This window comes from Oncorhynchus tshawytscha, linkage group LG33 (assembly GCF_018296145.1).
Source record: "Oncorhynchus tshawytscha isolate Ot180627B linkage group LG33, Otsh_v2.0, whole genome shotgun sequence".
Classification (NCBI taxonomy): Eukaryota; Metazoa; Chordata; class Actinopteri; order Salmoniformes; family Salmonidae; genus Oncorhynchus; species Oncorhynchus tshawytscha.
Window position 1 is genome coordinate 262,665 of NC_056461.1, and position 27,310 is coordinate 289,974.

The 27,310-nt window shown below is 42.1% G+C and overlaps 1 protein-coding gene across 3 annotated transcripts in view; it reads right to left on the bottom strand.

The window, feature by feature from the left end:
- The window catches only part of LOC112230735 (solute carrier family 12 member 2), a 110,657-nt gene that overhangs the window by 55,857 nt on the left and 27,490 nt on the right, over positions 1 to 27,310 (bottom strand). For all 3 annotated transcript variants that reach the window (XM_042311012.1, XM_042311011.1, XM_042311010.1), the window contains exons 2-4: positions 6,138 to 6,257; positions 1,343 to 1,418; positions 854 to 949 (exon numbers count right to left, since the gene is read on the bottom strand). In XM_042311012.1, the coding sequence (XP_042166946.1) occupies positions 854 to 949; positions 1,343 to 1,418; positions 6,138 to 6,257 (292 nt within the window). The remainder of the gene's footprint in view (positions 1 to 853; positions 950 to 1,342; positions 1,419 to 6,137; positions 6,258 to 27,310) is intronic.

Sequence of the window (27,310 nt, forward strand, 5' to 3'; positions counted from 1 at the left end):
AACCCTGTGATTATTGTTGTTGTTTGGACAAGACGAGACAGACAGGTTGGCATGACGCCGGGTTTACAGGCATGATTGAAGCCTGGGTTTTCTTTTAAGTTTATTAGGCCTACCTTTTTGTTCATTGTCCTGTTTGTTTTTGTAAATACTTGTACAGTCGCCAGCTTAGTATCTTCACGTTTGCTAATAAAAGCCTTATTACTCTGGGCAAGAAAAAACACATCTTACTCGTATGCCTCCTCACTGTTCTAATCCAACAGCATGGTCAACCTCACAAACACATTTACTTGAAGAACATTGCAGATGCCAAGTTTGATAACATAATGATGGTTTATGTTGTTGGTGCCACCATGGAAGATGGCAGGAGCTGGTGCGTCCAGAGCATTTTAAATATGTCGTTGAGTCTCTGTTCTGTGTCGCACGAGGTGATGAAGTTACACTTTTATGCAAATCAATACTAAATGTTTGCCATCAGATATCTTAATGGCTTTCTGCCAGAAGTCAAAGTTCTGGATGAGTTGTCTGTGCAGCTTCCATTTTTTCCCCCCTGTGGTTCCTACTAGCATTTTTTTTCTCCTTCTCCCCTCTGCCCCATGTACAAATGCTGCTATTCCTTCAGAAAAGCATGCATCACAACTTTGTTCATTTGCACAATCTCTCTTTTTCACTCTCAGACAGTCCTAGCTAAATTCTGGCTTGGGAAATTGATCTTTGCTAAGAATACATGTTTCTTTATGACCCTTTTACTTGAAAACAATCCCAGTAAGGTACTTAATTGTTACCCAGAAATGATTTGATATTGAGATAAAAATGGCTACAGTGGGTGGACCTTTAAAGAAGCAAAGGTTCATACCTCCTCGTACAAAGCCGTTAGTCGCAATCGCTGAGGTCGAAAGGCCAGTGATGGTGGTCACAACTGTTGCCATGAGAACGATCACACAGGAGAGAACTGAAAGGAAATGGAGGACAAGATTAACTAGTGACAAAGCAAAATCAGCATTAACATTTCGACAAACTCCTAGGAGGAGAATAACTGCAATAATGAGCATCAATAAGCAGCCCATTTGCTTGTTCAGCCTCTCACTCATATTCACACATGGGTTAGTGTTAGAAGGCCTGTGAATCGTAGCGGCGCCACTACAAAAACAAGCTAGTGTGTAACAGTTGCCTGCATGTGTTGCCGTGTGGCAACATTTAGCATCTGGATGGTAAATGGTCAAAAGGTGATGGGAGAAAGAGGGGTGGTTTGGTGGGGTGGCTGGGGGTTCGGGTTGACGTTGTGTGTGAATTAAAACAGTAATTCACATGAACTCCCAAGATCTACTCCATGGTGTAGTCTTACCAATTCCCGCCTGGCCCACGATCCATGACATGCGGATGAAGAGCATCACGCCCCAAATGTTCAACATGCAGCGCACCTGCACAGAGGAAGGGGTGGCAGTTAGGATGCATGTGAGGTAACCGGAACACTTCACTCAACAAAGCACTTTCCAACAACCTGGCCTTGGAACATTGCTGGTGGGAATCAAGGCCAAGACTTTCTTGATGCAGGATCACAGTTTGACCTGAATTAATGTTAATGTTAAAATTACAAACCTAGTGAAAGTAGCAGTTTCGCACTGTTATCGACTTGTCTTAAAAATTGCTACAAGCACCAAGATTGCAACTTAATGTTAGAAGAAATGTTTAAACAGTGATTTAAGTCCTGATTGAAGCCCTTCTCTTTAAAAGATAACATTTGAAAACCTGGCCAAGGCTGGTGGAAGGAAAAAGTCAACTTTTAACGTTTAGGTGTGGCACAATTACCGTGTACCCGAAAGTTATGGATGAAGATCGTCATGAAAGTAAAATAAGTCGTATTTTTGTATTATTTTGGAATGAACTGAAGACAGGACAGCCAGGCATTCGTACGGTTGAGTTTGTTTCTTCAGTAACATGGACTCCTAACAACATGATGAAACTTAACACGTAAACTCATGGGTACACTCGCAGTAGCCACCTGGTATTGTGATGCAATCATTTCCATGGTAATGTAAAATATTAATTCAAATGATGTCACATCACATTTCTGAAGTTTGACTATGGGCACGAAAGCTAGCATTTATTTATTATTTTTAAATTTTATTTTTTATAACCTTTATTTAACTAGGCAAGTCAGTTAAGAACAAATTCTTACTTACAATGACGGCCTAGTGGGTTAACTGCCTAGTGGGTTAACTGCCTAGTGGGTTAACTGCCTTGTTCAGGGGCAGAACAACAGATTGTTACCTTGTCAGCTTGGGGATTCAATCTAGCAACCTTCCGGTTACTGGCCCAATGCTCTAACCACTAGGCTACCTGCCAACTTGTCAGCAACAGTGGAGCCAGTCACTGAAATGTTCTTTGACTGAAACGAACCAGCTACCTATTTAGTGCTGCACACACACAATGTTAAATCTTCCAACAAATGCTAGCTATCAAACTACAGTTAGTAGTGATAATGCTTACATTGATTTTCATGAAGCAGCTGTTCTTCTACCACAAGTCATTGCACTCCTGAGTCAGCTGCTGTGCTCAGCTGAACCAACAATACTATCATGGAGAAACATGCTGATCTACAGACCGATTTCTGATAACACTCAGTTCCTCTTAATTGTGGGGCTGCATGTCTACAACTTTCAGGGTCATTTAAACAGGCTTGAAAGCTTTTTATGTCAGTGAAGGAAGCGCTAGTTACAAGGAAGCGCTAGTTACAAGAGTTAGCTACACAGTGGATCAAGTCACTGCACTGACGACCAACGTCCTTGCACAGAATTTGTTTTTATTTTCTCACAATTACAAACTATTAACTGTCACAACGTTTGTAATAATTTCTCTAGCTAGTTATTCTGCCTATTTCATGGAGAGTCAAATGAGCGCGCAGAGCTATAAAACAAATTAGGAACCGAGTTTGGACACCTACTCCTTCAAGGATTTTTCTATTTCCTACATTGTAGAATAATAGTGAAGACATGTTAAACAAATATATTTGAGATTCTTCAAAGTTGCCACCCTTTGCCTTGATGACAGCTTTGCACACTCTTGGCATTCTCTTAACCAGCTTCACCTGGAATGCTTTTCCAACAGTCTTGAAGGAGTTCCCACATATGCTAAGCACTTGTTGACTGCTTTTCCTTCACTCTGCGGTCAAACTCATCCCAAACCATCTCAATTGGGGGTGATTGTGGAGGCCAGGTCATCTGATGCAGCACTCCATCACTCTCATTTTTGATCAAATAGCCCTTACACAGTGTTAGGTCATTGTCCTGTTGAAAAACATATGATAGTCCCACTAAGTGCAAACCAGATGGGATGGCGTATCGCTGCAGAATGCTGTGGTAGCCATGCTGGTTAAGTGTGCCTTGAATTCTAAATACATCACCATCACACCTCCTCCTCCATGCTTCATGGTGGGAACTAAAATTTGGACCTATCAGACCAAAGGACAGATTTCCACCGGTCTAATGTCCATTGCTCGTGTTTCTTCCCTGCAGCAATTTTACCATGAAGGCCAGATTCACGCAGTCTCCTCTGAACAGTTGATGTTGAGATGTGTCTGTTACTTGAACTCTGTGAAGCATTTATTTGGGCTTCAATTTCTGAGGCTGGCAATTCTACCTCTGCAGCAGAGGTAACTCTGGCACTTCCTTTCCTGTGGCGGTCCTCATGAGAGCCAGTTTCAACATAGCGCTCGATGGTTTTTGCGACTGCACTTGAAGAAACTTTCAAAGTTCTTGAAATTTTCCAGATTGACTGACCTTCATGTCTTAAAGTAATGGACTGTTGTTTCTCTTTGCTTATTTGAGCTGTTCATGACATAATATGGACTTGGTCTTTTACCAAATAGGGCTATCTTCCAGCAGCATACCACCCTGCATCCTACTGCTGGCTTGCTTCTGAAGCTAAGCAGGGTTGGTCCTGGATGGGAGACCAGATGCTGCTGGAAGTGGTGTTGAAGGGCCAGTAGGAGGCACCCTTTCCTCTGGTCTAAAAAATAAAATATCCCAATGCTCCAGGGCAGTGAGTTAGGACATTGCCCTGTATAGGGTGCCATCTTTCAGATGGGATGTTAAACGGGTGTCCTGACTGTCTGTGCTCACTAAAGATCCCATGGCACTTATCGTAAGAGTAGGGGTGTTAACCCCTGGTGCCCTGGCTAAATTCCAAATATGGCTACCTAATCATCCCTAGCTTACAATTGGCTCATTTATCCCCCCTCCTCTCCCCAGGTCGTTGCTGTAAATGAGAATGTGTTCTCAGTGAAATAAGGGTTCAAATAATTATAATTCTATATACCATATTTCTTTAACAATATTTAACAAGGCACACCTTTTAATTGAAATGCATTCCAGGTGACTACCTCATGAAGCTGGTTGACAGAATGCCAAGTGTGCAAAGCTGTCATCAAGGCATGGGGTGACGAATTTGAAGAATCTCAAATATAAAATAGATTTTGACTCGTTTAACGCTTTTTTGGTTACTATGTGATTCTATATGTATTACTTCATAGTGTTGATGTCTTCACTATTATTCTACAATGTAGAAAATTGTTAAAATAAATAAAAACCCTTCAATGAGTAGCTGTGTCCAAACTTTTTACTGGTACTGTATGTTTTAAATTTTTGAATGGTGGATTTTTTTTATGTCACCTTTATTTAACTAGGCAAGTCAGTTAAAAACAAATTCTTATTGACAATAACGGCCTACTCTGGCCAAACCCTAACCCGGATGATGCTGGGCCAATGGGTCGCCCAATCATGGCCGGTTGTGATACAGCCTGGAATCGAGCCAGGGTCTGTAGTGACACCTCTAGCACTGAGATGCAGTGCCTTAGACCACTGTGCCTGTCTAAAATGTAAAGTACTTTTAACTACATTCACGACAGCTAGTAGAAACAGTTTATTTCAAGCCATTTCCTCTTTGTTTGAAGTTTTCCGTTCTGACAGATGTGCAGCACAGTTAGTTCTTTCTCATGATAATCTCTGTTTCTTGTCACCCAGCTTGTATTTTGACATGTAAAAGCCTTCCTTCCTCTCACCCATCTGACCGTTGTAAAAAGCAGCAGGAACTTGTACCGCATTTATTTAGGGCTGTGACAGTCATGGAATTTGGGATGACTGTTATTGGCCAGCCAAATGACCGTGGTCACTGTAGCCGTTAGAATAGCATGTGTTGCCATGGAAATACAAATAATAGAACGGGTGTCCCCGTTCAAGCCAATGATGACAAAATAGGTGGACTGACTGGCATTGCGTGTGTACCCATAAAAGCAAAGCAGGTAGTAAAAGCAGGAAGCGTACCCATCAATATTTGCTGCATTGTCTCACGTCAGATGGTGACGCTCGTCCCGCAACCGATTTGTCTTGTAGGACGTAGAACTCGTATTCAAATTTGAATATTGAGCATCCACTGACTTGCCTAGTTAAATAAAGGTGAAATAAATAAAATTTATTGTGTGACAAATTCCTACAACCCTGGCAGATTCTTACACTAGACTCTCAGAAACATTTTATGGCCTGGACAGACCATGAAGGATTAACCACCAAAGGATTTCTTGCTAGTTGCACAGAATCTTGAGTAGAATGTGATCGACTCACATCTCAATTATTGAGGTTCCTCTTTGACTGCTATAGGACTGCTAAAATACAATTAGATAGCCAAGGGAATCTTAAGTTGAATGATACGTTAACTTAATACTAAAAGAGGCCTAGTCTGATTGTGGGGTCATGAAGGAATTTCTCTGTACTTTGAATGAGAGGACAGAAAAATATACTATGGTCAAAATCCTGACTGAAGAATAACTGAAAATCCTGACACCAAGTCAGGATTTCCGTTCACGCCATTGAATATTGTGTTCAAGAATAACTGGAGGACAATGCATTCCCTACGATGTCATATCCACAAAGAGAAGTGCTTACGATGCAGTAGCAATGTAGACGCAGGGGTGAAAGAGAAATGGCAGAAAGTAAAGACACACATAAAAATGGAGGCGGAGATGCAGATGGAAATACAGGGATATTGATGGGGAAACGTCACATTGTGTCACATAACAAAAAGGTAAGTAGGAGGACTCTCAGGAGATGCAAAAAGGTAAAACAGTCTGTCGGTTGACCACTTACCAGCACCCCTTTGATCCACCCGAACTTGACCGCTCCCTTTGGCTCGGCCGCCTCCTTGGCTGCGGCCTCCTCGGCCGGTGACAGCTCATCTCCGTTGGCGAAGCCATCCTCAAATGGCTCCTGTAAACAAAATGAGACAGACCGCTATGGTCAGCATGCCCAATGGAGAAAGACATCTAACTAACAACATCTCTGAATTCAACTGTGGTTCACCCATGTTTATTCATTTCTAGAAACAATCTACTAGAATTGTATTTTACAGAACATTTATTCTCTCACACAGACACGGATTAATTTGTCCTCGTATCGGCTGGAGAAGGTCAAACACAGGAAGCATCCCTCCTGTGCAGAGACAATGCAGTGACGTGGGTGGCTGTCCCACCAAGTCAGTCTCTCGGGGCCCACCAATACAAGTTGTTCCATCTATGTGTCCCAGGACGCTCCCAGCCTGCAGGCCCCCCCCCACCCCGGACGACTCACTCCCTGTCACGAACTCTAACCTCCTGCGCCTCAACTTGTTGTTTCCAAAGTCCTCTTTCCTTTTTATTCATAAGTGCTTGTGTCAACGCCTGCTACCAACTAGCCAGCGAGCTAGAAAAGTTGCAATGGAGCCCTGGAATAGCTAACAAACGTTTCCAGCACTGTAGAAGCTGTGTTTATTACGTTTGTCCAGGCCAATAGACAATCCGGTGTTCCAATTAGGCAATTGTTTGCCTGCGTAGGATTACAGGATTGAGGTGGCTATCCTTAGCTAGAAATGTCAATTCTGTGCACACTTATGGTGAAAACACAAATTGGAACATTCTCGTTCTCAACTCCTGTGGCTGGATGTCGCGCGGGCCTGATGGTTGTTTCCCCGCCTTGCCATTTGTCTTTTTCCCGAATGGCCTGTGCGCCCTGGAACTTGCTTGCCAAGGATGTCGTCTCCATGTGCTTCTCCTCCATCTTGTAGTGGAGTAGACAGAGAACATCAAGAGGATTGTTCCAATCAGTGCTGGTCTTATGTCACAAGACGTGGAATCCAAAGGCAGGGGCATGATGCTAAGCGGACTGGAGTATCTGCGAGACGTTCGAGCAGATTGACATAAGGAATAGCTTCGCTGCACTTGTGCCTGAACTACCTGTGCCTTCATCGCTGGGACTGCCTGTGTCTGCGACGGCTGTGCTGACTTCAACTACGCTGACTCCAGATGGGCACTGCCTGCTGTGGGAGATCTGCTCCCATCGCCGGGAGTATCGGGTGTTATCCTGCTTATCGTGGGCCTGTTAAAGGGTCAACTAATTGTGTGAGGGGTGGGAATGGGCGGATTTATCCATTCCCATCTCCAGCCGTTGTATCGGGCTGTTCAATGGTGAAAAATGTCTCAGTCCCTGGAGCAAAATCGTTGTACTCTCCAGGAGCACAAGAACAGGACATCAGTAAGCTGCTCCCTAACATTATAAACCAGTACCAGGACATCAATGAGCTGCTCCCTAACATTATAAACCAGTACCAGGACATCAATAAGCTGCTCCCTAACATTATAAACCAGTACCAGGACATCAATAAGCTGCTCCCTAACATTATAAACCTACATCAGGACATCAGTAAGCTGCTCCCTAACATTATAAACCTGCATAAGGACATCAATAAGCTGCTCCCTAACATTTTAAACCTGCATCAGGACATCAGTAAGCTGCTCCCTAACATTTTAAACCTGCACCAGGACATCAATAAGCTGCTCCCTAACATTATAAACCAGTACCAGGACATCAATAAGCTGCTCCCTAACATTATAAACCTGCATAAGGACATCAATAAGCTGCTCCCTAACATTATAAACCTGCATCAGGACATCAATAAACTGCTCCCAAACATTATAAACCTGCATCAGGACATCAATAAGCTACTCCCAAACATTATAAACCTGCATCAGGACATCAATAAACTGCTCCCAAACATTATAAACCTGCATCAGGACATCAATAAGCTGCACCCAGACATTATAAACCTGCATCAGGACATCAATAAGCTTCTCCCTAACATTATACACCTGCACCAGGACATCAATAAGCTGCTCCCAAACATTATAAACCTGCATCAGGACATCAATAAGCTACTCCCAAACATTATAAACCTGCATCAGGACATCAATAAGCTGCTCCCTAACATTATAAACCTGCATGAGGAAATAACAGTCAGTATCTGGTGTGGCCACCAGCTGCATCAAGTACTGCAGTGCATCTCCTCCTCATGGCCTACACCAATTTGCCAGTTCTTGCTGTGAGATGTTACTCCACTCTTCCACCAAGGCACCTGCAAGTTCCCGGACATTACTGGGGAGGGATGGCCCTAGCCCTCACCCTCCGATCAAACAGGTCCCAGACATTCTCAATGGGATTGAGATCCGGGCTCTTCGCTGGCCATGGCAGAACACTGACATTCCTGTCTTGCACGAAATCACGTACAGAACGAGCAGTATGGCTGGTGGCATTGTCATGCTGGAGGGTCATGTCAGGATGAGCCTGCAGGAAGGGTACCACATGAGGGAGGATGATGTCTTCCCTGTAACGCACTGCGTTGAGATTGCCTGCAATGACAACAAGCTCAGTCCAATGATGCTTTGACACAACGCCCCAGACCATGACAGACCCTCCACCTGCAAATCAATCCCGCTCCAGAGTACAGGCCTCGGTGTAACGCTCATTCCTTCGATGATAAACGCGAATCCAACCATCACCCCTGGTGGGAAAACACCGTGACTTGTCAGTGAAGAGGACTTTTTGCCAGTCATGTCTGGTCCAGGGACGGTGGGTTTGTGCCCATTGGTGACGTTGTTGCCGGGGATGTCTGTTGAGGACCTGCCTTACAACAGGCCTACAAGCCCTCTGTCCAGCCTCTCTCAGCCTATTGCGGACAGTCTGAGCACTGATGGAGGGATTGTGCGTTCCTGGTGTAACTCGGGCAGTTGTTGCAATCCTGTACCTGTCCCGCAGGTGTGATGTTCAGCTGTACCGATCCTGTGCAGGGGTTGTTACACGTGGCCTGCCACTGCGAGGACGATCAGCTGTCCATCCTGTCTCCCTGTAGCGCTGTCTTAGGTGTCTCACAGTACGGACACTGCAATTTATTGCCCTGACCACATCTGCAGTCCTCATGCCTCCTTGCAGCATGCCTAAGGCACGTTCACGTAAATGAGCAGGGACCCTGGGCATCTTTCTTTTGGTCTTTTTCAGAGTCAGTAGAAAGGCCTCTTTAGTGTCCTAAGTTTTCATAACTGTAACCTTAATTGCCTACCGCCTATAAGCTGTTAGTGTCTTAACGACCGTTCCACAGGTGCATGTTCATTAATTGTTTAACAAATAATTCACTAAACCCTAAACCTCAACTAAATCTTGTAATAAATAATGTGGAAATTGAGGTGACTAAACTGCTTAGAGTAACCCTGGATTGTAAACTGTCATGGTCAAAACATATTGATACAACAGTAGCTAATATGGGGAGAAGTCTGTCCATAATAAAGCACTGTTCTGCCTTTTTAACACTATCAACAAGGCAGGTCCTACAGGCTCTAGTTTTGTCACACCTGGATTACTGTTCAGTTGCCACAAAGGGAACTCAGAAAATTACAATTGGCTCGGAACATGGCAGCACGGTTGGCCCGTAAATGTACACAGAAATAACATGAATAATATGCATGTAAATCTCTCATGGCTCAAACATTGTGCTATCTAACCTCCAAACGAGCTTCAATGCCATACAACACTCCTTCCGTGGCCTCCAACTGCTCTTAAACGCTAGTAAAACCAAATGCATGCTTTTCAACCGTTCGCTGCCTGCACCCGCACGCCCGACTAGCATCACCACCCTGGATGGTTCCGACCTAGAATATGTGGACATCTATAAGTACCTAGGTGTCTGGCTAGACTGTAAACTCTTCTTCCAGACTCATATCAAACATCTCCAATCTAAAATCAAATCTAATCTAGAGTCGGCTTTCTATTCCGCAACAAAGCCTCCTTCACTCACGCCGCCAAACTTACCCTAGTAAAACTGACTATCCTACCGATCCTCGACTTCGGCGATGTCATCTACAAAATAGCTTCCAACACTCTACTCAGCAAACTGGATGCAGTTTATCACAGTGCCATCTGTTTTGTTACTAAAGCACCTTATACCACCCACCACTGCGACCTGTATGCTCTAGTCGGCTGGCCCTCGCTACATATTCGTCGCCAGACCCACTGGCTCCAGGTCATCTACAAGTCCATGCTAGGTAAAGCTCCGCCTTATCTCAGTTCACTGGTCACGATGGCAACACCCACCCGTAGCACGCGCTCCAGCAGGTGTATCTCACTCATCATCCCTAAAGCCAACACCTCAATTGGCCGCCTTTCGTTCCAGTTCTCTGCTGCCTGTGACTGGAACGAATTGCAAAAATTGCTGAAGTTGGAGACTTTTATCTCCCTCACCAACTTCAAACATCTGCTATCTGAACAGCTAACCGATCGCTGCAGCTGTACATAGTCTATCGGTAAATAGCCCACCCAATTTTACCTACCTCATCCCCATACTGTTTTTATTTATTTACTTTTCTGCTCTTTTGCACACCAATATCTCTACCTGTACATGACCATCTGATCATTTATCACTCCAGTGTTAATCTGCAAAATTGTATTTATTCGCCTACCTCCTCATGCCTTTTGCACACAATGTATATAGACTCTCTTTTTTCTACTGTGTTATTGACTTAATTGTTTACTCCATGTGTAACTCTGTGTTGTTGTCTGTTCACACTGCTATGCTTTATCTTGGCCAGGTCGCAGTTGCAAATGAGAACTTGTTCTCAACTAGCCTACCTGGTTAAATAAAGGTGAAATAAAATTTAAAAAATAAAAAAGATCACTAATTAATTTTTTCCAACAAAGTAATGTATATTGTATTAAATGATGGATGAGAGTCAAATGAGATTAATACAAATGCAAATTAATACAAATCTCATACAAATGAGATTAAACTAGATGTGGTCTATACTCACTCCATGCGTCACCTGCAGCAGTTTGCACTCTGTACATGTCTCTTGAGAAGAGGTGAACATCTCCTTCTCACACCACACTTTCCCTTGGGGTCTTATGCCTTCTTTCTCAGCATTCTGAGCTCCTCACTCAAGGACAACCCCCTTCCCGTCACCTCTCATTTGTCTTGGCAACCCCTGTGCTGACTGAAGTAGCACTCAGCCACTTAAACAGAATAGCCTACCACGAGTGTTTGTGTATTATCTGATGGGAAAGAGGATTCTGTCAGAAAGCTCTGCCACCATCACACAAAATGTAATCCCCCTTTGGGTTTTGAGTATACAGAGATTAAACAGCTGCTGGGAGTGATGAAAACTACAGGGGAAACTATACCATCTACTCTAGCATGTCAGGTAGGTAAACTGAGGTCTAGTTCAATTACAATGGGTATATAAATAGGTGTATACATTATACAAGAGAACGGCGCCTCTGGCATGTACCCCAGATATGAAGGGTTGGGTTGTGTGGATAGGAGGGCGGGGCTCAGCATTTGCTTCACCAATGCCATCTGTCAACAGGTGCTCCCTGCCTGTGTCTCCTAACAATGACTCGATGGGGTCTGGCGGTGGCAAGTACACTGGGCTATTGGAGGAGATGAGAGATTCTAGGAAATTAAAAAGGGGTCGGTTAGTCGGTTGGCTCGGGTGTTGTCAACGCCCATCTGTGGGGGACCAGGGAGGCGCTGCCAGGGGGCAGGTGAAAGGGGGAATGTGGGGACCAGGTGTGGACAAGCATAGGGAGAGTGGGATGAACAGCAAAGGTATTGAGCTATAAGAGACTCTACTACTGCCTCAATAGGTCTACCTAGTCAGACTGCTGTAAGTAACCAGCCTCCTCTAAAACAAAAGGAGCTAGCCTCAGCTATGATGATAGCAGTGAAATTAGAATTTGGCAGTCACCAGCTCACACAGAAGACATCCTCATAAAAAGCAGACAAACTAAAACGCTTGGTATTTGCTCTCAACAAAGGAGGACGAGATCAGGAAACTAACAAACATTATCCATGCGTTCCACCATTAGGTCATAGCACATACAATAGATGAGCTCCTTGTCAGGGGCAAGGCTCAGAGCCTCAGGAAGTGAGTCATGCATCCCATCTCACTCTCATCCCATCTAATTCTCTACTCCAGCTTCAGAATAAAAGATGATCTTGAGTGTTGGCTAGCTCATCCTAGTCTGGGACTATTGATTCTTCAGACTTCACTACAGTAGCATTGCATTACCCAGCCTTTCAGTGAGTCTAAAAAGTAACTACATTCTATAGGGGTTTTACAAAGCTGGTAAAAAAATTCACACATCTAAACCCCATGGCCATTTCCTCTAATCACTTTTGGGACGCTAACAACTAGAGCTGGAAAACTTACCAGCACCTTGTTGACTAGGAGCACAGTCTTCAGATATAAACGGGACCTTGTCAGTCAAGTACAGTGCCGTGAAACAATATTTGCCCACTTTGATTTTCTCTCATTTTGCATACAGTGCCTTCGGAAAGTATTCAGACCCCTTGACTTTTACACATTTTGTTACTTTACAGCCGTATTCTAAAATTGATTTACTAAAAACAATTCCTCAGCAATCTACACACAATACCCCATAACGACAAAGCGAAACGGGTTTTGAAATTTTTGCAAATATTTATTTTCTCAAATACCTTATTTACCAATGTATTTAGACCCTTTGTTATGAGACTCGAAATTGAGCTCAGGTGCATCCTGTTTCCATTGATCATCCTTGAGATGTTTCTACAACTGAACTGGAGTGCACCTGTCCCACAGTTGAAATTGCATGTCAGAGCAAAAAACCATGCCCTGAGATTGAAGGAATAGTCCGTACAGCTCTGAGACAAGATTGTGTCAAGACACAGATCTGGGGAAGGGTACCAAAACATTTCTGCAGGATTGAAGGTCCCCAAGAACACAGTGGCCTCCATCATTCTTAAATTTGCAGAAGTTTGTTGTGTTGAGAGATGGAAGAACCTTCCAGAAATACACTCAGGTCTTTATGGTAGAGGGGCCAGGCAGAAGCCACTCTTCAGTAAAGAAGAGTTTAGAGTTTGCCAAAAGGCACCCAAAGACTCTCAGACCATGAGAAACGAGATTACTTGGTCTGATGAAACCAAGCTTGAACTTTTTGGCCTGAATGTCAAGCGTCACGTCTGGAGGAAACCTGGTACCACCCCTACGGTGAAGCATGGTGGTGGCAGCATCATGCTGTGTGGATGTTTTTGTGCCAAGCTTATAGCGTCATACCCAAGAAGAATTGAAGCAGTAATCGCTGCCAAAGGTGCTTCAACAAAGTACTGAGTAAAGGGTCTGAATACTTATGGAAATGTATTATCAGTTTATCATTTTTTAAATAAATTTGCAAAAATGTATTAACCTGTTTTTGCTTTGTCATTATAGGGTATTGTGTGTAGATTGATAAGAAGTTCATTTTTTAATAAGGCTGTATCATCAAAATGTGCAAAAGTCAAGGGGTCTGAATACTTTCTGAATGCACTGCATGTTTGTCACTGAATGACACCTAATATTAGATAAATGGAACCTGAGTGAACAAATAACATTTTGATAATTCATTAATGTATTTTATAAACAAAGTTATGCAACTCTCAATGCCCCTGTGTGTAAAAGCAATTTCCCCCTTATACTAAATAACTGGTTGTGCTACTTATAGCTGCAACAAAACGCTTGTTGATCAGTCTCTCACGTCGCTGTGGAGACATTTTTCCCACTCTTCCATGCAGAACTGCTTTAACGCCGGGGGTTTTGAGCTGCTTGTTTCAGGTCCTGCCACAACATCACAGTAGGGTTTAGGTTTGGACTTTCACTAGTTCATTTTAAAACTTCAAATGTGTTGCTTTTTTTCCCAGACATAACATCCAAAAAGTTCAACGTTTGACTCATCTGTCCATAGAACCTTCATCCAGGAGTCTGAAGATTATCCAGGTGCTTCCGGGTGCTTTTTTGGCAAGAATGAGTCTTTGGACTATATGGGTACCGTTATGTCTGGCGAAAACCAAACTGCATTCCACAGTAAGAACCTCATACCCATGGTTAAGCATGGTTGTGGTAGTGTGATGTTTGGGGATGCTTGCTGCCTCAGGACCTGGTTTTACTTCCCATCATTGAATGATCCATGAATTCTGCTCTGTATCAGAGAATTTTACATGTCAGAATGTAATGCCATCCGCCAGTGAGCCAAAGCAGTGAGCATTCAGCAACACAATGATCCAAAACACAATCAATTCTACATTAGAATGGCTGAAAAGTAAAACATTTAAAAGTTTTGGAATGGCCTAGTCAAAGTCCAGACCTAAAACCCATTGAGAATGTTGTGGCATGACCTGAAATGAGCAGTTCAGCGACTCATGGGATTTTTAGCATGAAAGTAGTTCTTCATGAAAGAGTGGGCCAAAATTCCTACACAGCAATGTGAGAGAATTATCAACAACTACAGGAAGTGTTTGGTTGGAGTCATTGCAGCTAAAGGAGGCATAACCAGTTATTGAGTATAAGGGAGCAATTACTTTTTCACACAGGGGCATTGGATTTTGAATACCTTTGTTTATTAAATCAATAAAATAAGTATCAAAATGTTGTGTTATTTGATCACTCAGGTTCCCTTTATCTAATATTTGGTTTTGGTTGAAGGTCTAATAATATAAAGTGTCAAAATAAAGAGAAAATCAGAAAGGGGCAAATACTTTTTCACGGCACTGCACATGTTGAATGTTAACAGATAGTGAATTCAATTAACCAATGATGATATCTTGATAGAGCAGGTGGTCGGAGTGTCAATTACGTTGAAGATGCTAATCCCTGTGCACATTATAGGCTAATTCTGTCCTAATTGAGCATTTCATGGGAACAGTCATCCCATTATGGGCAGCAGGTAGCCTAATGGTTAGAGCGTTGGTCCAGTAACCGAAAGGTTGCTAGATCGAATCACCGAACTGACAAGGTAAAAATCTGTCGTTCTGCCCCCTGAACAAGGCAGTTAACCCACTGCTTCTAGGCCTTCATTGTAAATAAGAATTTGTTCTTAACTGACTTGCCTAGTTAACAAACCTCCAAACTAGCTTCAATGCCATATAACACTCCTTCTGTGGCCTCCAACTGCTCTTAAACACTAGTAAAACTAAATGCATGCTTTTCAACCGCTCGCCCGACTAGCATCACTACTCTGGACGGTTCTGACTTCACATTAAGCCTCTCCAATCCAAAATTAAATCTAGAATCGGCTTCCTTTTTCACAACAGAGCCTCCTTTACTCGCGCCGCCAAACACCCTCGTAAAACAGACTATCCTACCGATCCTCGACTTCGGCGATATCATTTACAAAATAGCCTCCAACACTCTACTCAGCAAACTGGATGCAGTCTATCACAGTGCCATCCGTTTTGTCACCACAGTCGCATATACCACCCACCACTGCAACCTGTATGCTCTAGTCGGCTGGCCCTCGCTACCTGTTTGTTGCCAAACCCACTGGCTCCAGGTCATCTATAAGTCTATGCTAGGTAAAGCTCCACCTTATCTCAGCTCACTGGTCATGATAACAACATCCACCCGTAGCACGCGCTCCAGCAGGTATATCTCACTGGTCATCCCCAAAGCCAACACCTTCTTTGGCCACCTTTCCTTCCAATTCTCTGCTGCCAATGACTGGAATGAATTGAAAATCGCTGAAGTTGGAGACTTATATTTCCCAAACTAACTTTAACCATCATCTATCTGAGCAGCTAACCGATCGTTGCAGCTATACATAGCCCATCTGTAAATAGCCCATCCAATCTACCTACCTCATCCCCATATTGTTTTTATTTACTTTTCTGCTCTTTTGCACATCAGTATTTCTACTTGCACATCATCTATCACTCCAGTGTTAATTTGCTAAATTGTAATTACTTCGCAACTATGGCCTATTAATTGCCTTACCTCCTCATGCCATTTGCACACACTGTATATAGACTTTCTTTCTTTTCTACTGTATTATTGACTGTACGCTTGTTTATTCCATGTGTTACTCTAAGTTGTTGTTTGTCATCTTGGCCAGGTCGCAGTTGTAAATGAGAACTTGTTCCCAACTAGCCTACCTGGTTAAATAAAGGTTAAATAAAAAAATTGCAGACTTTTACGTTACTTTAATATGGTGACAACGATGTAGGCTGTGTAGCGGTTTGGCTTGGAAATGTTTTTTTGCAAGGTTACATACAGCTGATGTGTTGTGCATTGACGTCCACAAGCGAACGGACAAGGTGAGAGGAGCATGCATAGAAGGAAAACAATGTGGCTGCTATGAAAGTGAACTGTGTTTTCTTGTGATATGGGGTTTATTCATTCTGCCGATTCTGTTGAAAATTGTCTCTTAAATTGAACAAAAATGGGGATAAACATACCTGAATTTGTCCAATAGAAACTCTTGTTTGCAACTGTTTGACTAATGATTACACCTACTATCAGCTAGATTCGGGCAAGAGAGTGCAAATCAGAATTGAGTGTCAGTCTGTCCGTGTGTCACTGTCTGTCGCCTCAAAATTCTCTCGATCTGTGTGCACCTAAGTTGTAAACATTCATTCATAGGTTAGGTTGTAGCAACCTCATGATGGGTATAGGAGAAATTTGAGTATCATGTAGTAAGTAGCCTAAACCTATCGCTGTTACATTGAACTGGGTGAATGAAATATGAATGAGTCATCCAATATGCTGTAATAGAAATAAGGCCATGCTAATCTTAAACGACACTGACCTCCACATTATTATTATTTTTTAAATTGAACTTGTATTTAACAGTGTCCAAAGGGCCAGATGTATACAGAATGGTGTCGTCTGCGTAGAGGTGGATCAGGGAATCACTCGCAGCAAGAGCGACATCGTTGATATATACAGAGAAAAGAGCTCATAGAACTAATGCGTTAGTAAACCCACTTCATTCATGCAGTAACGTTAATGTACAGTCAGTAAGCAGTTACACCGGGGGGCCCCGGTGGCAATAAATGAGTAATACCAAAAGCTTACCTTGACTTGGAACAGTTCCAGTGTTGTGTTGGATAGTCATAGCCAGCTAGCTAACATAGCATCCCTCTGTTTGAGCAGGGTGTTTCAGTAAGCTGAACTTGCTAGCTGCATTTGCTAAGTAAGTGAAACTGAAAAAAAAAATGACAATCAATTTTTTTCTCTATTGCTTCTCCTTAATTTTGGAAAAAAAAAAATTGTTCAACTATTGTCTCTCTCGGAGTCAACTACTCACCACATTTTATACACTGCAGTGCTAGCTAGCTGTAGCGTATGCTTTCAGTACAAGATTCATTCTCTGATCCTTTGATTGGGTGGACAACACGTCAGTTCATGCTGCAAGAGATCTGATAGGCTGGAGAAACTCCCACGGAAGTTGTCATAATTAGTGTGTAAGTCTTTGGAAGGGGGTGAAAACCATGAGCCTCCTAGGTTTTGTATTGCAGTCAATGTACCCAGAGGAAGACGGAAGCTAGTTGTCCTCTGGTGCTACCCTACAAAGTGCTGTTGAGGCTACTGTAGACCTTTGCAAAATAGTGTGTTTGATTAAATTGTTTGGTGATATGTTTAGTATAGTTTTATCTAAAAAGGAAAACTTTACAAATGTTTTACAATTTAACATTTTCATGAATTTCAAGTTGTCCTCCCCTTCCTCCTTCAAGGAGCCTCCACTGATGTCTATATATGTAAGGCTTCTAAACTGAGATTCCCCCAAGTTTGTATCAAAAATACTGGCAAAGTGATGGTCTGGACCCAGATCTGTTGGCAAGATAACACAAACCGATCTGGGACCAGGCTAGCAAAGTGATACTGTGTCTAATAGAGTAGACCAATTAAGATTTTTCAACGCCGATACCAATTAATCAATTTTTTTATATATATATTTGTAATAATGACAATTACAACAATACTGAATGAACACTTTTACTTTAACTTAATATAATACATAAATAAAATCTATTTAGTCTCAAATAAATAAAGAAACATGTCCAATTTGGTTTAAATAGGGCGGCAGGGTAGCCTAGTGGTTAGAGCGTTGGACTAGTAACTGGAAGGTTGCAAGTTCAATGTACAATGTACAATGGCAATGTACAAATCTGTCGTTCTGCCCCTGTACAGGCAGTTACCCCACTGTTCCTAGGCCGTCATTGAAAATAAGAACTTGTCTGGTTAAATAAAGGTCAAATTAAAAAAAAATAATAATAATAAAATAATGCAAAAACAGTGTTGTAAAAGTGCAATATGTACCATGTAAAAAAGAGAACGTTCCTTGCTCAGAACGTATGAAAGCTGGTGGTTCCTTTATACACGAGTCATCAATATTACCAGTTATAGGAATTATAGGACTATTTCTCTTTATACCATTTGTATTTCACATACCTTTGACTATTGGATGTTATTATAAGCACTATAGTATTGCCAGCCTAATCAAGCATTGCAAAGAGATGCTGGCAAATGCAGAAAAGTGCTATTTGAATGAATGCTTACGAGCCTGCTGCTGCCAACCACCACTCAGTCAGACTGCTCTATCAAATCATAGACTTAATTATAATATAATAAAACACACAGAAATACGAGCCTTAGGTCATTAATACGGTCAAATCCGGAAACTATCATTTTGAAAACAAAATGTTATTCTTTCAGTGAAATATGGAACTGTTCTACAATGTGTTGGCGCCGACAGAGATGGCCGCCTAGCTTTGCGTTCTTAGGAAACTATGCCGTATTTATGTATTGTTTCTTATACTGTTACCCTAGAAAATCTTAAGTCTTATTACATACAGCCAGGAGGAACAATTGGATATAAGAGCAACTTCAGCTTACCAACATTATGACCAGAAGCGGATCCTGGACTTTCTGATGCGACGCCCCGAGGTGGTGAGGGTAGGTAACAACATCTCCACCCCGCTGATCCTCAACACTGGGGCCCCACAAGGGTGCTTTCTCAGTTCTCTCCTGTACTCCCTGTTCACCCATGACTGTGTGGCCGTGCACGCCTGCAACTCAATCATCAAGTTTGCAGACGACACTACAGTGGTAGGCTTGATTACCAACAACGACGAGACGCCTACAGGGAGGAGGTGAGGGCCCTCGGAGTGTGGGGTCAGGAAATAACCTCACACTCAACGTCAACAAAATAAAGGAGATTATCGTGGATTTCAGGAAACAGCAGAGGGAGAACCCTCTTATCCACATCGACGGGACAGTAGTGGAGAAGGTGGGAAGTTTTAAGTTCCTCGGCGTACACATCACGGACAAACTGAAATGGTCCACCCACACAGACAGCATGGTGAAGAAGGCGCAACAGCGCCTCTTCAACCTCAGGAGGCTGAAGAAATTTGGCTCGTCACCAAAAACACTCAAACTTTTACAGATGCACAATCGAGAGCATCCTGTCGGGCTGCATCACCGCCTGGTGCAGCAACTGCTCCGCCCACAAACGTAAGGCTCTCCAGACGGTAGTGAGGTCTGCACAACGCATCACCGGGGGCAAACTATCTGCCCTCCAGGACACCTACACCACCTGATGCCATAGGAAGGCCAAAAAGATCATCACGGACAACAACCACCCGAGCCACTGCATGTTCAGCTTCTATCTCAAGGCCATCAGAGTGTTATTGGATGTAATAAATGCATCACTAGTCACTTTATATAATGTTTACATACCCTACATTACTCATCTCATATGTATATACTGTACTCTATACCATCTACTGCATCTTTATGTAATACATGTATCACTAGCCACTTTAAACTATGCCACTTTGTTTACATACCCTACATTACTCATCTCATATGTATATACTGTACTCGATACCATATACTACATCTTGCCAATGCCGTTCTGTACCATCACTCATTCATATATCTTTATGTACATATTCTTATTCATTCCTTTACACTTGTGTGAAAAGGTAGTTGTTGTGAAATTGTTAGATTACTTGTTAGATATTACAGCATGGTCAAAAATAGAAGCACAAGCATTGCGCTATTCTCGCATTAACATCTGCTAACCATGTGTATGTGACCAATACAATTGTATTTTTATCGAACAGGTGGCAACCCTAAGTCTAAATATTGCTGTTACATTGCACAATCTTCAATGTTATGTCATAATTATGTAACATTCTGTCAAATTAATTACGGTTTATGTTAGGAAGAAATGGTCTTCCCACAGTTCGCAACGAGCCAGACGGCCCAAACTGCTGCAAATACCCTGACTCTGCTTGCACAGAGCGCAAGAGAAGTGACACAATTTCCCTAGTTAATATTGCCTGCTAACATACATTTCTTAAACTAAATATGCAGGTTTAAAAAATATAATTGTGTATTGATTTTAAGAAAGGCATTGATGTTTATGGTTAGGTACATTTGCGCAACGATTGTGCTTTTTTCACGAATGCGCGTTTGTTAAATCATCACACGTTTGTCGAAGTTGAAGTAGGCTCTGATTTGATGATAAATTAACAGGCACCGCATTGATTATATGCAGTGCAGGATAAGCTAGTTAAAATAGTAATATAATCAACCATGTGTAGTTAACTAGTGATTATGTGAAGATTGATTGTTTTTTATAAGATAAGTTTAATACAAGCTAGCAATTTACCTTGGCTCCTTGCTGCACTCGCGTAACAGGTCGTCAGCCTGCCACGCAGTCCCCTCGTGGATTGCCATGATCGGCATCCAAAAATGCGGACTACCGATTAACATGAAAACTTGAAATCGGCCATGCCGATTAAATCGGTCGACCTCTAGTCTCTAATCATTCAGGGGTCTTGAGTCCCTTGTAGAAACACAGTTCAGTCTAAGGAAGTCATCAGTGGCGACAAAGTACATCAGCGTATCGGCTTTCTAGTGTGTATGAGGAACCTATTGTAGTCTAGACTAAAGACAATAATATTTGTATAGATTGGGGGGTAACAAGGCTAGGTGCCTGTGGATGTGTGGGGACATTTATAGAATCCTGTTACCGTGCAACTTAAACAAATTCATCTGTGTGTTTGGATCTGAACTCAGTCCTTAAACCTTGATTGCACATGTAATTCCCCTGACAGAGTGGGTATGGCCAATGAGTCAGACCAGTAAATCTGAATCCTGTTTTAACTCCCCATTTCCCTAGACGTTAGCATTTATGGAAAAACAGATCACATCTCTTGTTCCTTCAGACATTTAAAAAATGGTCAAGCTCTCCCTTGGGTGCAACGATAAAATCGCCCGTTCACTTTGGTATTCTACTACAGTGTTGTGCAGACATATTTTGGTAGCTAGCTACCAAGGGAAGAAAATATCAAAAGTCCTAGGTTCCGGAGATATGTAAGCTATAGCCTAACAGCCTACAAATAAATAAAACAAATGGGAAGTTGTTTTAGGGCAAGGCAAATAATTTCAACAATCAAGTGCTGCTCGATGACAGAGGTGTAAAAAAGTTGTAAATAGTATAAAACTGAATGTTCTCATCTAAGGAATGGCAGCAACCACATTGAAAAGGGTAGCCTACTTCTACCCAGGCTCAAGTCCTAGACCTAACCAAGAATTTTGTATTATCCATGTTGCTAGGAAACGAGTGGTAGCAGCAGCCATTTGCATGCCACGGTCATGGAAGTTCAACAATAATCCCTTTTTTGGCATCAGCGACCTGAACAGCTAGATGAGGGACAATATATACATTTTTTTAACCACTAGCGCATGTCACTGGTTCCATTTTGCAACAATGTAATCAAGGTCTGCTGCTCTTGCATAACGCCACAGAGTTTAAAACAGGAGAACGACTAGACCCCTTGAGTGATGGAATGTGACCTCTCGGATCTGGAGCACCCCAGGAGGCACTTTCTCATGTGACCATCCATCAGATTCATCTCTTTCAATACCATTTACTAGGGACAAACTACTTCCCTATGCCTCTACCACTGATAACCAAGTTCGCAAAAGTCAAAAGAGTACGCACAAGAGAGATGCTCTCACTTGGGACTGAAGGGCCTAAATTATATGTGGTCCGAAAGCAAACCAACAATCGTAATGCCATATAGACCATGAACTGAAACTCAAGACAAGCTGATTGAGATTTAGGGTCCAGTGTAAACCCTCTGGGTCTTGTGAAATTCACAGCCTTGGTTTATTTTTCAAGCCCAGTGCAGGGAGGCTTGCGGGCAACCCCATAGGCCAACTTCCTCATTCCACATGTTATCTACCCTATCTGACTAATGTGACTGTAACTAGAGCCAAGGGGCGCCATCAACCATATTATCAGGATTAAAACTAAGGTGCAACAGAAATCCTCAATTCAATTGCATGTGTTAATTAAAATATTAGCACGACTAAGCTATATGTAATTGTTTTAAAAAGGTCATTATTAGCACGACTAAGCTATATGTAATTGTTTTAAAAAGGTCATACCAAGAATGTTTTTGCAATTTGATTTGGAATTTTAAGACCCCTTGAAGTATTCATAAAAAATATATTTTTTAACTATTATTTGATGATTATTGTGTAGCCCAAACTAGTTCCGACACTAGACAGGATTTGCAGATCGGCTGCAAAACAGAGAACATCTTTCCATAGAGGGGTCATAAGTTTTTTTTAGGCCAAACCGTTTGGACGCAACAGTCGATTTTGTGAGAAGACTGATTTTTGGGATGTCTCATGGTCTGACAAACACCGCCCAGCTCTGTCACCTTTCACCGCAAAAAAAACATCTCTAGCTTAAACTGACTTTTTTAAATGGGGATTTGTTTATTATGCTAATTAGATTTTCAAACTCTGCTATGATGTTCAAGCCTGGTTTCTCTGATGTTTCATATTGTTCGATTGTTTCAAGTAATTGTCATATCCTTTGTCATGTCATTATCCTTTGGCCGCCTCTCCTTCCAGTTCTCTGCTGCCAATGACTGGAACGAACTACAAAAATCTCTGAAACTGGAAACACTTATCTTCCTCACTAGCTTTAAGCACCAGCTGTCAGAGCAGCTCACAGATCACTGCACCTGTACATAGCCCATCTATAATTTAGCCCAAACAACTACCTCTTTCCCTACTGTATTTATTTATTTATTTATTTAGCTCCTTTGCACCCCATTATTTATATCTCTACTTTGCACATTCTTCCACTGCAAATCTATCATTCCAGTGTTTTACTTGCTATATTGTATTTACTTTGCCACCATGGCCTTTTTTTGTCTACCTCCCTTATCTTACCTCATTTGCTCACATCATATATAGACTTGTTTATACTGTATTATTGACTGTTTGTTTTACTCCATGTGTAACTCTGTGTTGTTGTATCGAACTGCTTTGCTTTATCTTGGCCAGGTCGCAATTGTAAATTAGAACTTGTTCTCAACTTGCCTACCTGGTTAAATAAAGGTGAAATAAAATAAATACAAATATATACATGTGTGTGACCAACTGGCTCGATTTGGTTATATGTAGCAACATTTGAAAGTTTTGTTTTTTCTTTTACAATGGACAAAAGTAGACTCAAAACAGTCGAGGAACAATGGGAAAGTAATTCTGCTTTGAAAGTTGATACATTTGTAACCCCACTTTTGAGAAAATGGTTCACATACTGGAGAGCACCTTTGTCTAAACCCATTCAGCATTATTCACACCCTCTTAAAATTATTAATGTTTTAACTTTATTAAACTAAGCAAGTCATTTAAGAACAAATTCTTATTTTCAATATCGGCCTAGGAACGGTGGGTTAACTGCCTTGTTCAGGGGCAGAATGACAGATTTTTACCTTATCAGCTCGGGGATTTGAACTTGCAACCTTTCAGTTAATAGTGCAACGCTATAACCACTAGGCTACCTGCTGCCCCACCAATCTCTTTAAGGATTCACATGTGAGGCCATATGCTAAATAGAGTGGGTACAGTAGTGTACTAAACAACCAAACATGAAAGACTAACGGCTGGTTTATACTACGGCTATCGACATGTAACTGGGACAACTGTATACAGACATCATGAACATTAGATTGTCGTCCGACATCAAACTTGTCGTTGCGAAAAAGTATAAACACAAAAATAACAGGCTGCCTGGTGGTCCAAAATAGCTGGTGTACTTTAACGCCAATGAACCCATCCGTTTAAAAATGAATTTACTATGTGTCAACCTACAAAACCAGGCAGCTAAATACTACTTTGTAAACAATGTTTTAGTTGATATCTAGCCAGTTCAAATAATGACCATTATCAAATAGCTGACATCTTAACTTTAGCTCATTTGGATTCATTATTACAGGAAAATAACTCACAACAACCAGATAATTTTTTTACTTGGACACTGTCTCATGGGCCTAACGTTATAACCTAATTTGACTTTGGTGCAGGTCATGTGGTCCTCAACATTACCGCCTCTGGTAAACACACACTATATCAAATAGATTCTGTTTGTCTGTCACATGCACACGATACAGAAGGTGCGAAATGGTTACATAGTGGAGTATTTTGTTTAGACATGTAACGTAAACTCACCCCATTCTGTACAAATGTGCGCAACCGCAACGTACAAACGAGGCTACAAAGAAAACGAATGGGACTGTAGCGACTGTGTTGACTTCAAAATCTGGGGTGTGAACTACGTTTCTATTCAAGCGTTGATCGACATGCTAATGGCTCTATAGTATTGGAGAAAAGTTTTAAAAAACTGACCCCCCGTAACATCATGACGTGTCATGTCGTAACATACAGCACGCTTATAGCACATTTCTGTCAATCTCTCTCCACCAGGTGTAGCACTTCTCTCATCCTTTAGAAACAAGAAATGGACAGTGACGGGGGTAAGGGGGGATACCTAGTCATTTTTTGCATCATCACTGCAAGTGATCATCATTCTCAAATCCGCAAACCTTCAAATAGGTATGTAATGACACATTATATAAAAGCTATTTATAGTGTTTTATTTACATTTTAGAGGCGATAAGGTGATAAGTTGGACAGATCGAGTGAAAAAAAGCAATTTTCCCACACATCTCCTCTCCTTCTCACTATCACGGATTAGTTTCGCTTCCCCACACTCCATTTTTAAAAAGACCCGACGGGGCTCATTGCCTTCTTGAATCATGCAGAAACGGGCAGCGTGGTGTTCATGTAATTGATTCTGTTGGAAAGGGGAGAAATTGTGCTTTACAATGGTATTGACATTACAGTTGATCTGGAAGTATTACGTTTTTGTGGTGCTAAAATAAGATCAATTGTATGTGTAACGTGATGTACAAACGTGAGTGAGTTTATGTTAGCTAGCTAGCTGAACAATGAACAATAACCCATCACTACCCTCCATTAATCTACAGGTAGCTAAAGCTAACCAACTAGGTTCAAATTAACATAAGTATTCAGACCCTTTATAATGAGACTTGAAATTGAGCTCAGGTATATCATGTTTCCATTCTATTGATCATCATGCTTCTACAACAATCATCTACAACTTCATTGAAGTCCACCTGTGGTAAATTAAATTGATTGGACATGATTTGGAAAGGTTACACAGTTGACAGTGCATGTCAGAGCAAAAACCATGCCATGAGGTCGAAGGAATTGTAGAGCTCAGAGACAGGATTGTGTCAAGGCACAGATCTGGGGAAGGGTACCAAAACATGTCTGCAGCATTGAAGGTCCCCAAGAACACAGTTTGGAACCACCAAGACTCCCTAGAGTTGGCCGCCCGGCCAAACTGAGCAATCGTGGGAGAAGGGCCTTGGTCAGGGCTGACAGAGCTCTATGGTTCCTCTGTGGAGATAGGATGACCTTCCAGAAGGACAGGCATTTCTGCAGCATTCAACCAATCAGGCCTTTATGGTAGAGTGGCCAGACGGAAGCCACTCCTCAGTAAAAGGCACATGACGGCCCGATTGGAGTCTGTCAGAAGGCACCTCAAGACTCTCAGACCATGAGAAACAAGATTCTCTGGTTTGATGAAACCAAGATTGAACTCTTTGGCCTGAATGCCAAGCGTCACGTCTGGAGGAAACCTGGCACCATCCCTACGGTGAAGCATGGTGGTGGCAGCATCATGCTGTGGGGATGTTTTTCATTGGCAGGGACTGGGGGACTTGTCAGGATCGAGGGAAAGATGAACGGAGCAAAGTACAGAGAGATCTTGATGAAAACCTGCTTCAGAGCGCTCAGGACCCCCCTTCCAACAGGACATCGACCCTAAGCATACAGCCAAGACAACGCAGGAGTGGCTTCAGGACAAGTCTCTGAATGTCCTTGAGTGGCCCAGCCAGAGCCCGGACATGAACATCTCTGGAGAGACCTGAAAATAGCTGTGCAGCAACGCTCCGCATCCAACCTGAGAGCTTGTGAGGATCTGCAGAGAAGAATGAGAGAAACTCCCCAAATATAGGTGTGCCAAGCTTGTAGCGTCATACCCAAGTTGACTCGAGGCTGTAATCACTGCCAAAGGTTCTTCAACAAAGTACTGAGTAAAGTGTCTTAATACTTGTGATATTTCAGTCTTTTCTTTTTTTTACATTTGCAAAAATACATGAAAACCTGTTTTTGTCATGGTGTATTGTGTATAGATTCATGAGGGGGAAAACGGTTGAATCCATTTTAGAGTAAGGCTGTAACGTAACAAAATGTGGAAAAGGTTGAGGTGCCTTAATACTTTCTGAATGCACTGCATACTGAAAAATATATATATAAAACACAACATGCAACAATTTCAAAGATTTTACTGAGTTACAGTTCAAATAAAGAAATCTGTCAATTGAAATGAATTACGCCCAATCTATGGAATTCACATGACTGGGCAGGGGTGCAACCATGGGTGGGCCTGGGAGGGCATAGGCCCACCCACAGCCAATCGGAATGAGTTTTTCCACACAAAGGCTTACTACAGACAGAAATCCCCCCCTAGACGATCCCGCAGGTAAGGAAGCCAGATGCTTTGGAAATAGCGACTTGGATTAAATATGTTTGCCTTTCATGCATGTCTGGAGCCTTTCTACCTACTCCTTAGATATAATATATATATAGATAAAGACATCCCCTGATATTGACTCTTTTCGCCCTGTGGAAAATGTCGAGGGGAGTGAAGACGTTCTGAAGGCGTCCCTTCTGCCATCAAGCCCAGTGGTTTTCCAGACAGAAAGGATTTAA